General features: G+C 33.1%; 3 protein-coding genes and 1 long non-coding RNA gene across 11 annotated transcripts in view; 2 read left to right on the top strand and 2 right to left on the bottom strand.

Annotated features, from left to right (window-relative positions):
- LOC146912955 (uncharacterized) overlaps positions 1-12,243 on the bottom strand; it is a 51,187-nt gene that overhangs the window by 5,048 nt on the left and 33,896 nt on the right. The gene's annotated exons all lie outside the window — the stretch shown is intronic.
- The window catches only part of LOC146912954 (uncharacterized), a 50,319-nt gene continuing 39,088 nt past the window's right edge, over positions 1,013-12,243 (bottom strand). Inside the window, exon 2 of the mRNA XM_085716262.1 lies at positions 1,013-1,361. The gene's annotated coding sequence lies outside the window, so the exon portion shown is untranslated. The remainder of the gene's footprint in view (positions 1,362-12,243) is intronic.
- LOC146912961 (uncharacterized) lies at positions 5,845-9,176 on the top strand. Of its 8 annotated transcripts, none has more exons than XR_015013223.1 (9): positions 5,845-6,082; positions 6,425-6,616; positions 6,805-6,926; positions 7,265-7,569; positions 7,655-7,784; positions 8,444-8,538; positions 8,640-8,667; positions 8,811-8,898; positions 8,988-9,176. It is a non-coding gene; the product is annotated as an uncharacterized LOC146912961 (long non-coding RNA). The 8 variants fall into 8 exon arrangements; XR_015013220.1 differs by having other exon boundaries at positions 7,031-7,569; XR_015013218.1 differs by having other exon boundaries at positions 6,805-7,294; positions 7,387-7,569; positions 8,988-9,175.
- Positions 10,816-12,107, top strand: LOC146912960 (uncharacterized). The gene is made up of 4 exons (XM_085720819.1): positions 10,816-10,821; positions 11,173-11,283; positions 11,379-11,729; positions 11,841-12,107. The coding sequence occupies exons 1-4, from the start codon at positions 10,816-10,818 to the stop codon at positions 12,105-12,107; spliced, it is 735 nt and encodes a 244-aa protein (XP_085576945.1).

The raw sequence follows: 12,243 nt of genomic DNA, 5'->3' as shown, positions 1-12,243 counted from the left end.
AAGAACCCTGGAGGTGACTGCAATGAGCAGAAATCTCACTCACCGGCCTAAACGACGAGCAAACACTCGAACGTGAGAGCAAGGGATCACCTAACGAATGGACGAGCTCCAAGGAGGGAGGAAAGAGGAAGGCAAGAACCATGCTTTCAGAGAATTGGCGGTCCGAATCTTATCTGAACTGCGAGAATAACTGACTAAGCCATGCCATAAGGGTCATTCTCCAAACGGGACGGGGTCGTAAAACTTTTAAAACCGCTATTCACCCCCCCCCCCCCCCCTAGCGCGCAATCTAATTGGTCATATAGAAGAATAGGAGGTATCATAGAGCTTGGTCTCTTCTTTAACGGCTAACTACAGGAAGAGTTGATCCATATGACAAATAAGGAGCCCAAGGGGGCGTATAATAGAGCACCTATTTTCGATCGAGAAAATTACGACTATTGAAAAGAATGCATGAGCGTTCATATTCAATCGGTTGACATGGACGTGTGGGAGGCCGTCGTCAACGGGTGGTTTCAACCACAAGTTGTTGCCAACGATATCGCACTAGAAAAGCCAAAAGCCGATTGGAGTGACGATGATAAAAAGAAGGTCCAATATATATGAATTAAATTTCATTACTGGTTGAAGGACAGTTAATTTTAGTTTTTAAATGATTGGTTGTGTTTTTTTTAGAAAGTATGGTTGCGTTGCAAAATATCAATTTAAGCATGTCAGAATTGACATATTCTTTATTATGTCTGAAGTCATAATAAACAATATTTCATTCTCATGGGTTGCGACAATATGTATGTACTCATCATTTTGATTTTATTTGGTTCTACAATCAACACATGCTTCTCTAGAACTCTGGCTGTGTAGATAATCTTTGGAAAACTAAAGAAATTTAGTTTCAAGCTATAATACACGATTATGAAGCTTTACTCTAATGTGAACAATTGTAGTTCTATAGGATATATATATATATATATATAGACACACACACAAGTATCATCAATTTCATTTGCCTTAATGAAAGCAGTGTAAGTTTTTCAATAGATAGATAAACACTTACAAATCTATAAAGGCTTCTATTCAAGTAAAATAAACAAATAATTGTCTCATTTAAAAAGCTCTTGAAAGATGGAAACTATTTTAACCTACGGACCTAACCTAAGATCGATACATTTCATCAAATTCATTAGCAAATTAAAACATAAGTACCCACATCAGTCAGAATAAATGATAACAAGGTTAATGAAATCTGTCACTCAAACAGATCAGATGGAACACTTCACACTAATCCAACAAGACACTTTTTCTTTAATTCCAAACTTGCTTAAATTTCTTTGAACTGCAATCTTCCCTCGATCTCCGGTAACCTGTAGCATACACAAAATGAATCAACGGTATTTCAAATGTCACTCAATTGGCTGTGAAGCCCACACCCAATTAACAATTGTTGAAAAATATAGAGCGTGAGGAAGCTAGTGGTAGGGACACACATTAGTGATGAGCATATTGTAGGAGGAGACACATTAGTGATATGGTGAAGCCTTCAATATTATTGACATTGCATCTCAAAGGCTTAAAGGCTTGAATACAATTGCACCCATATAAGTCTATTTATAGGTGCTTGTAGATGTTTCTAGAACTAGAATAATCTAGGCCTTTGTTTGCCTTTTCTACATTAGAATATTATGGATGTTTCTAGGCATTAACTTAACCTAGACATTAATAGAACAATCTAGAAACATGTAGCAACTTTATGTTATTCTAGTTTTCTCTAATGTATTCTAGAAATATCTAGAAATGTGCATCATATTTCAACACTCCTCCTTGATGTATATTTCGAAAACTTCCAATGTAGTACGTAGTTGCTCAAACATAGATTTGTGCTATCATCTCCTCCTGCATTGATACTCTTCATAGTTGATCAATTTGACATGATAGAAAATTTGTTCCAGCCATGATATTTGTTATTGGTCTTGATGAAGACTTCTGCATGGACCATTCTTCCTCCTTAGTTGCATGTGAATCTCCTTGTCGACATTGTTGAAGATTTCTGACAGGGAGAATTTCTTGTTCATAGTTGCTTGTGAGTCTCCTTGTCACTCATGTAGTAGATTCTTGACAGGGACTCATTCTTGCTCTAGTAGTTACCTATGCTTGTACTCAAGTTAAGCATCAGAGGTCACAGGTCTCCATTTATATTTATTGCCTGGACTTGTGCTCTATTTGAACTTGAGTGTCTTATTCGCCATAGGTCTTCGACATTAGTCGAACTTGAACTTTAGAGGATCGGGCTGTTAGGCTACCTGAACTCCTCTATAGCCTTCTTAGTTTTTTTTTTGTTTGAACTCAAACAGAGTAGAGCCTTGTGGCTACATGTACTCCTTTTGTGTTTGAGTCGTAGACTGAGAATTTCTACTTTTGAAGAATTCATGTTATAGAAGAACATATAGTTGGTGACACGAGGTCATATTTTGCTACGCCCTGTTAATGACTGAACGCAGCTCTGATACCACTGTTGGAAAATATAGAGCGTGAGGAAGCTAGTGGTAGGGACACACATTAGTGATGAGCATATTGTAGGAGGAGACACATTAGTGATATGGTGAAGCCTTCAATATTATTGACATTGCATCTCAAAGGCTTAAAGGCTTTAAAGGCTTGAATACAATTGCACCCATATAAGTCTATTTATAAGTGCTTGTAGATGTTTCTAGAACTAGAATAATCTAGGCCTTTGTTTGCCTTTTCTACATTAGAATATTATGGATGTTTCTAGGCATTAACTTAACCTAGACATTAATAGAACAATCTAGAAACATGTAGCAACTTTATGTTATTCTAGTTTTCTCTAATGTATTCTAGAAATGTGCATCATATTTCAACAACAATCACAAGTCCAAAAATAAAGACCCAACATCCAGATACCAGAACTTCAATGATGGAAACATAATGCCTTCCGCTCCTATTCATATATAGCTAAATTAAATGTGTTATTAGGACAAAAACCCATCTGGATTCCAAAAAGAAATTTTCATACATATATTAATTAGGATCTCAAAGAGCAAACTTAAAAAATCATTCCATATGCGAAACAAATTCTGTATGGTAGTGGTACCACAACAAAAAGTGGAGCAACGGCCTGTTCATTTGCCAATATTTGATGAGGCATTACTATAACCTTTCTACCAATCAGCAGTCCCATAAATTGAAAATACATCACCACACCAAGACAGAATCAGACAGTGCAGAAAAGACCAACTGACACCAACACTCACTAAATTGAAACTACATCAGCTAATTTGCATCAACTGAAGCTGCTGCTGTCAAATGTGCTCTATAACAGCCGCGGCAATGCAGTAAACCCCACCCAAAAAACTGATCAATTACTAGGCAGACATCAACACAAGTAAAACTAGAGAGCAGCTCACTAAAAAACATGCAGCATATCAGAATGCCTTTTTTTGTTTACTAATGAGTTACCTATCTACAGGTATACTGAGAATATGTCACACCTATATGAATGCATACGGTAAATTCAGTTTGGTTAAGTTTTGCTTTGGATCATCTTTTCAAGTAATAAGTGATACTTCTCTGATATGGCTTTGAAGCTTATCCTGGCAAATACTAAACTGACTGCAAGGGAAATGAGGCAAATAACAAGGATTGCCACTATATGCAAATATTAAAAATTAAAAATTCAGTTTATGTCACAAATTCTAAAAATGTGTACGTGCATTAACCCCCTTTTATTATTTCAAAACTATAGTAATAGACACCTCAATTTCTTTTGGGAAATGGAGAGGATCCTAACTCATATAAGTAAGGCATTTATGTCATACATGTGTAATTAGTTGTTGTGCCTGCCTTTAATTAAGCCAACAGATATAATTAAGTCAAATTTGCTCGTAGAACAGTCGCAAACACTATAGCTATTCTATGGCGCACAAAAGTGTACGTGCATAACCAATAGTGTAGGATATCACGAAATAACAACACAACTATGGTTCCTAGGTAGTATACAACACAGTAACACAATATCATACATTTCGTGCTAATACAATACATACATACTCAGGCTGTCTCAAAGGAAATACACGGAAACATAAGTCCCAAACAAATCATATGCAGCAGGAAAGCAGTTGACCAATTATTTGTCTACTGCAACAATGAAGTAGAGAGTAGCATCCAACTACTGTAAAAGTAATACATTATTTAGTTACTTAGATGAAAGAATCCAGATAAACAAATTCAAAAAAGTACACGATGACAATATAATACTCTTTCTGTTATTTACGTAATATTGCAACATCTATAATGTCACCAAAACCTTTGTAAAGTAACAAAAATAGAAAAACTATCATAATGAAAATCGCATTTGAAAATTATTGGCATTCTACTTATTTTGCTTTTCCTTGGTAATCACAAGTCCACAAATTTAACCACAGATTTTCTCAAATATCATACTCCCGATTCTCCTGTGTGGTTGAGGTGAAAGTCATTAAGTCATTACATAGCAATTAAGTAATTTAGCTAAGAAATAAACTATCTTCCAACTATCACTAGACTACAACACCAAATAGAAGTTACAGAACCAATAAAGAGAAAAGCTCTTTTAGGTCTAAAACATTTTTGACAGTTTTGTGACAAGCGAGATAATATTGCTACACTGATGCGATCAAACATAAACAAGCGGAATAAATCAAACATAAGATACCAATTCCAACAACAACTACAAATAACAAATGATACAATGATGACAAATTGAACCAAAATTGCTAGTGAAAAGACATGAGATGCATACACTACAAAAGATGATGGTTGTCTAGCAACCGATCACTGAAAGGATTTGACTCGCAGCTATTCACTTAACAACTGAACAATGTTGAAGGTTAATTTGAAGGGCGTTGAGTTTGTGTGGGAGTTGTTTCAATGTACAACAACTCGCAACCATTCACTTATCATGCATGAATAAACGCACATTTGTGAGTAGACATTTGTAAAAAGTAATTTCTCTGACAATTAAATCTAAAAACAAAAGCAACTTACAAAGTTCAAAAGTCATCTCAAAGATGCGTGCGAAGAAGGCATCCCCGATGCGAGAAGAGTTCCCTAATTTTGTCACTTAAATGACAACCCCTAAAATACATTTTTTTCAATTGTGTGCAGTTTTCAACCACATGTTTTACTCCTTCTGGTGTGATATCTTGACAACGTTTCAGTAATAGTTCCAAAAGCCCAGGACAATTCTTTGAGATGACAAAAAGTGTTTCATCATCAACCTTTGTATATGACAAGTTCAACACCTCCAACTTAGGAACTTCAACCTTTGTGATATCCGATTGATGATTTGAGGGTTTAGCTTCAGGTTTGGGATCAAGTTGGGATCAGGGTTAGCTTATATATATGTATATGTATACATATACATATGCATATGTATATGCATATACATATGCATATGTATATGCATATACATATGCATATGTATATCCATATACATATGCATATACATATGTATATACATATACATATACATATGTATATATATATATATATATATATATATGTGTGTGTGTGTGTGTGTGTGTGTGTGTGTGTGTGTGTGTGTGTGTGACTTAAGATTTCTTTTTAAGCCGTTTGAAATTATGAAACTGACCTCAATAACACTCCTGATATACAACACTATCCGATGTTCAATTTAAAATTTCATTTTTGCACCTCCGATAATTACCTTAAGATGTTTTTTTTTAGTTTTATTTACATATTAGATAGTATTATAATGCTTTTTTTTTTTTTACAGTTTTTTCTAAACCATAATTTTTTTTGTTTACACCATAATGAGTTTTCTACTAAACTAAACTATATAGAAAAATCTTTGTCCGTTTTTTTTCCAATTTTACCCCTGTGGGGGCAGTTTGGTAAATTAGTAAATGATGTCTTTCCCCTATATATATGGAGTGGTATGAATGCTACAGTAATAGAGAGAAGAGAGCAAAGGGAACGAGAGAAAGAAGAGGGAACCAGAGAAGAGGGGAGAAGGTCACGGTTCTGGATCGTAGAAAAACGCAGAGCTGCTTCAGCATCATCAAAGGTGGGTTTTTCATCTTTTCATCAATCTAACAACATGCATGTTTAGGGTTTAAGGTTTCTGTGTTTTCTGTTTACTTTTCTGCGTTTTCCTCCTTTTTTTTGTGCGATTGGTTATTCAATTGAATGTTAGAGGGTTTGTTTTTTCTTGATTTCATTTTTTATTCAACATTGATTCTGGTTGCATGTTTTGAGAAAGTTATTCTTATTATTTTAAGGGTTTGATTTTGAGGTTTTTGTCTGTTTTTGGGTGATTCTGATTTGCTTCAAATGATTTTTCTCACATGCAATATTTTTCTCACAAAGAACAACTTTTGGTGATTCCTGTTTGCTTCAAATACTGCAGGGTTGAACTTGAAGATTTGATTTTGGTGTTGGAGGTTCAGTTTTGAAGTTGTGTATGATTTGAAAGGAAATAATTAAGTAAAGTGCTTTTTTATAAGCTTTATCTCTCTCATTGATAGAGATAATATCAATTTTTGGTTTTTATCAGGAGGTGTTGTGATTGTGTTTGAACGAAAAGTGAAGCTACTTTATGGTAAATTTCATGAGTTTTTATTTTTAATCCTTAATTATTCAAATGTTAAAATGATGAAATTCTGTTTTAGAATTTAAAAATTTCAAACAACATTTTTGAATTCTCACTTTTTTTTTATTAATTATGTTGTTAATGTTGTTGTTGATATAATTGATCAAATGAATTGTTAATTGATTTTGATTGTGTAGGTATGAAGAGGGCTAGAGATGATATTCATTAGTGAAAGTGTAATCATGGGATCTTAATACGCAAGAGAAGATTGATGCAGATGGAAAGAAGAAGGAAGAAGGGAATGCATTGTTCAAAGCTGGTAAATGTTCTGTTCTCAATGATGTGATTTTATTTAAACAAATTATTTATTTCAGATTTTTGCTTTATAAGTTATCAGTTATGACTTTTGTTTGATGTAAAAAGTGAATTGATGTAAAAAATAAATGGGTTGGGAGTGGCGCTCACCAAGTGTTTGAGGCAATGTCTCAATATGTGAAATAAAATTTCTCAATTTGTATAGTTTTGAACTATTGCCATCAGATTGTTTAGAAAGTAGCAATTAAGTTGTTGTGGGGTATGTTTGAATTGATGTTTTAGTGTTTGGGTTAAAATTGAAGTCTTTAGAAGCAATAAGTTGTCCATTAAGTTGTTTTGCAGAAGCTTAAGTTGGAATACAAGTTGTTGCAGGTATGGTTATGTGTTCTTTATATTACCAATGCTATATTTAAGTTACCATATGAGTAGTTGGTGAACTGATAAACTATTTTGGGAGTTGACAGAATTGCTTAAATCATAATTGAGCTGTTTTAGAAGCTGACAGAAAGTGATTATGGAGGATTAGGGCAAGGGCAGAAGTGGATAAATTTGTAATTAGGCTGCTGATTGGGATACAAGCTAGGAATAAGCTGTTTTTGGAAGAAGTTTGGTGAAACCCGTATTTGGGACAGGGCTCCACTAAAACGGTAAGAACTCACTCCCTGTAACTTGGAATCAAGTGATTTTTGATGCTATGGTTAGCTAACGAAATTCTGGACGTTTTTGTACCAGTTTCATTGATTTTGGTCCAGATTTGAAGTCTGTAGACGATTTTGAAGTTGGGGGCAGAAGTAGGAATTTGTGCTGAACCATGAATATAAGTTGTTTTGATGTGCTAAAGTTTGGTATCACTTAACAATAGGTATTTTTAAGTTGCTAAGGAACAACTATGAATATAAGTTGTTTTGAAGTTTGGTATCACTTAACAAGCATCATTTGTTGCATTTTTATCTGTCAAATATCTTCATTTGTTAATCCTAGCATGATGTATATTAAGATTTTTTAAGCTACTATGTTGCAGTTTTAGAGACCTAAAGCAATGAATATGATGTGTACCACTAAATTCATTAAGTTGAAATTGTGATTTATTTTACACAAATGAGTTTTTATTCAATTGTAAAAATAAAAAATAAAAACTTGAGGGTAGGATATGAAACTTTGAACGGGAACTCCGGTCTGTTGCCGAAGTTCATGCTCTACATTTTCTATAAAGCTTATGATTATGCAAGTAGCAAAGTTTATAGGGTTCTACATTCTGTGAAAACATATTTGTCATCTATATGGTTTTTGAAGAATTAGCAATTGATAGCAGAATTGAGGTTCTTAAATGTCTAATATTTTCCAGAAATTTAACCAATTGGCCGCCTTAAAAAAAAAAATTCCCAGTATTATGTCCAACACATGACCAATAAAGAAAGTCTTTCTTTGCTATTACCTTTCTATGTCTCCCTTGTGTGAATTCAATTATGTCCTTTGATTTGGTGGATTTCATTTCTTGGTTTGTGACTATGGTTTCTATAGTTATCTTTTTTTGGTAGGTATTCCTTTTTCAAAATTTGAGGGAGGGGAGTGGAACCTCAAATCATGTGCAAAATGAGAAGGAGACATTTGAAGAGGTAATTCTTATGGTTGCTACATTAATAGTTATTTTCTGTTACTTTAAAAGTTTAAGAAACCGTAATAATATGATATTTATAACCTGACGTGTTCTTGACAGGAAGCATAGAGTGAATAAATCCATTAAGGTGCCTGCTATCAGCAACAAGCTTGCGGATCTCCCTCCTGATTTTTAAGTTTATAGCTGCAGATTACAATTTGAGATTAATTTATGCAACTTGATATGGCAAGTTTAAGTTGTTAATTTGGGTTACTTCGTATTGTCTTTTAGTTGGTATAGGTACAAAGGGAATGATGATGGTACTGATCAAGTTAGTGGTGTTGAACTTTATAAAGTGTCTAAACAATCTGAACCAAAGGTTAGTGGTGTTTAGTGGTTAAGGTATAATTAGTTATTGTTGTAGCACTTTTGATGGAAGAGAAATGTGATTCCATTTTTGTTCTATAGGCTTTTGAAGATGCTAAAAGGTTGGTTAATCAAGAGAAGGTGCACAATTTATTAATAAAAAAAGAAGTCACATGAGAAGGAAATGTGAGATTGCACAATTTATAAGGTGAACAACTTCTGATCAACTATCCAGACATATTGTAAGGTGAGATTCTGGAAAAAATTAATTTGTTTCTAATGCTTTTTCTTAGCATTGTTATGGAATATCTGTCACTATGGCGCTATGGCAGATTGCGGTGATAGTTTTTATGTTCTCGGTTTTGGTAACTGGCGACTGATATCCCATATTTTCTGCTATAACTATGACATATCTATTTAAGCCATGTATAATTAGAGTATGTACAAGAAGGTCTTATATTAATCACAGTGCAACAAGTGAGTGGGGGAAATGGCGGCTGATATCAATCATTTTTGCTATAGTTGTGTCATATCTATTTAAGCTATGTAGAATTAGTTCTTTACAATACTTTTAAAACTTAAATTCTTTGATGGAACCAAATAGATTAGGTAAGAAGGTCTTATATTAATCATCAGGGCAGCAAATGAGTAGGGGAAATATCTTTTAATTTTTCATTCTTTTATTCAATTATTGGTTATGTATAATTTTGTAAATGTAGTGATGAATTCATTCTAGGAGGCGAGGATCTGCTTTTATATGATTATGTCATTCTTCAGCATTGAGTGCATTTTTTTGGTGAGTAATCTCTCTCTATCTCGCCTTTTTTTTCTTCTTTTAGCTTTTCCACATATCCTTGACAAATCATAACTTTTTTATTATATTTTCTAACTCACTCACATTGTCAATGCTCTACAAAGACAATTTTAATTTTGTTTTGCTTTAAATTTGGTAGCCTATTACTATAAGCTAAGTTTGATATGATGTAGCTTTGATATTGTAAGAAATCTATGGGAAACAAGTCTATCACTTATCCAAATACGAAAAAATTAGACGGAAAACAAATGTACTAACCTAAACACGAGGAACTTGTATCGTCAAGATCGGACGTGTCTGCAAAAGATTTTTCTTACAAATTTAATTGATCTAATAATATTTTAGAGTTTAAATGTGATTCTATAATGACAACAACGTTGTAACTGTCTTAACTTATATTATGTTTCACTTCTTGGCATTTGGTTCAGTGTTCCAACTATCTTCTACATAGGTTGGCTACGTAAAATACTGTCAAATTAAAATTCAGAGTTGATGAAGATTTTTTTTTTGGAAGTCCCGACACTTGCAAGATAGAGATCTAGAATAGAGGTAAAACAAGTCTCATATGGTGTCGGGATAACTTCATGGATCAATTTAAATTTGTATAAACATCACATTTTATCCAATTATGTTTATAAATGTGTAGATAATCAAATATTTGATAAGAGTTTCTGTTATTTCAGGGACTTGAACATGCTATTATATTCTTGAGCTCGGTTTACAGGAGTGGTGAGGGTGTTTGTGCCCTTGCATTGCATCTACCCTTGGTTCATTGTGAGAAGCTCTATTGGAGTTTTTCAAATCTCCAGAAGTGAATATTCATGTGAGTGCTATTAGCATAGGTCCTGTAGTATATTGGCGTTTGATGCCAGTCAAAGTCAGCCCTGAAGCTAGGGAACCTGCAGATAAATTGGGTGTGAAACTTTTTATTGTCGATAGTAGTTAACATCTATGTGATCAGTTTAAAGATTACAAGGACAAAATTATATTAAGGAGGAGAAAAAGAAATAATCTGCTGATGAGGGCAGGCAGATTATACTTAATTCTGCATACTACAACTGTCTTGTGTTTGTAATATTAATTATGCATCCTGCTCTATTCAATCTCTATTATATAATGTCTGTAATATAATTATATTATTATTTAAATAAAGTTTATGTGTGAATGTACAACATGCAAGAAACATGTTCAGTCTTTATGTCACTAATGTCTCAATCAAACCTTTTATATTCCAAAAAATATGTGCAAATTACATCATCGACATCCTATAAAACTTACCTTATATATAATCCTACATACTTCCTCCACTTCAATTGAGAAAAAAAAAAGCTTCTGTAGAATAATAGTTTCTTCTCCTTCCTTCTACACACCGCAACTCAATAATACTTACTAACAACTACAATATTTTAAATTTTTAACGAAACTTTCTTTTTAAAAACATTTCTTCTTAAATACATCACTAATGGAGTCAAGCTCTCCTCCATCAGTGAGCTACCACCAAATCAAAGAAGAGGAGAAACCAGCAAAGCTCCATTAATGGCAATTGAATCCAATAGACCATCCTTCTTAGCTGTGTGCACGGAAGTATTAATGACATAACTCATTAATTTCTTTTATCATCTTTTTACTTATTCTCTTTAGTTCACTAAACAATTAACATTCTCTATTTTATTTTCCAGATAATTTGCGAATTAGATCCAATTTTTGTTGCAGAACATTTCGATGAATTAGAAGAACATTGGACGCTACAAGATGGTATTGGTAATAGTCATCGAGTAACGTTTAACAAAATCATGACGACACCAATGCTTACTTTTGGTTGGGACGAATTCAGAGATTACTATAATATAAAAATGAAACCACTTATATCTTTCACATATCTTGGAAATAGTGTTTTTCAAACCAAGATATTCGAGGGTTCTGCAACAACAAATGAATATCCATCTTATCATCGGTTATCCACTTGCATTACCAGAGACCTAATATTCCAAGTCACAATTTCCAAAAATTCACCAATTGGTCCAAAATTTGTAAGTATCATAATATTCGAGTTCAATTATCTCAAATTATTTATTATCATTTAAGTTTCTATCATTTTTACAAATGATTTACTATTTTATTTCCTTTTTTTCATTTTGCAGGTTTTACCAACTGATCTTGGTAACTTTCTACGAACTAAAAACCACGAATATCTAAGACTATGCGGTACCGCTAACACAATTACAATATGTAAATTGTTTTTCATAAATGACCCAGAAACAAATATCAACACAACTATAATCGGAAATGGGTGGAAAAGATTTTGCTCATGTAATTGCATCACTCCTAGGACCAAATTGGAATTCAAGTGTGACTCAATCATGGCAAAAAACATCGTTATTACATTTAGATTAACTAGACAAGAATAAAAAAATTATTAACAACAACAAAAAAAAATTATATTTAGATTAACTAGATTATAAACTCAGCAATTTATCAAGAATTCAATTTATTTTTATCAAATAAAACAATTAGCAAACCAATACAAACATGTATGCTTATTTC

The sequence above is a fragment of the Medicago sativa genome, chromosome 6, assembly GCF_051527215.1.
Source record: "Medicago sativa cultivar Bolivia chromosome 6, Bolivia_mono, whole genome shotgun sequence".
Taxonomy (NCBI): Eukaryota; Viridiplantae; Streptophyta; class Magnoliopsida; order Fabales; family Fabaceae; genus Medicago; species Medicago sativa.
Note: the sequence above shows the minus strand (reverse complement) of the source record. Positions and strands in the feature narration are given on the sequence as shown.

What these genes read in the sequence shown, in the direction of transcription:
- LOC146912960 (XM_085720819.1), top strand. An exon ending in TCTTAGCTGTGTGCACGGAA is followed by an intron (nt 11,284 to 11,378) that starts GTATTAATGACA and finishes TTTATTTTCCAG; the next exon opens with ATAATTTGCGAATTAGATCC. An exon ending in CACCAATTGGTCCAAAATTT is followed by an intron (nt 11,730 to 11,840) that starts GTAAGTATCATA and finishes TTCATTTTGCAG; the next exon opens with GTTTTACCAACTGATCTTGG.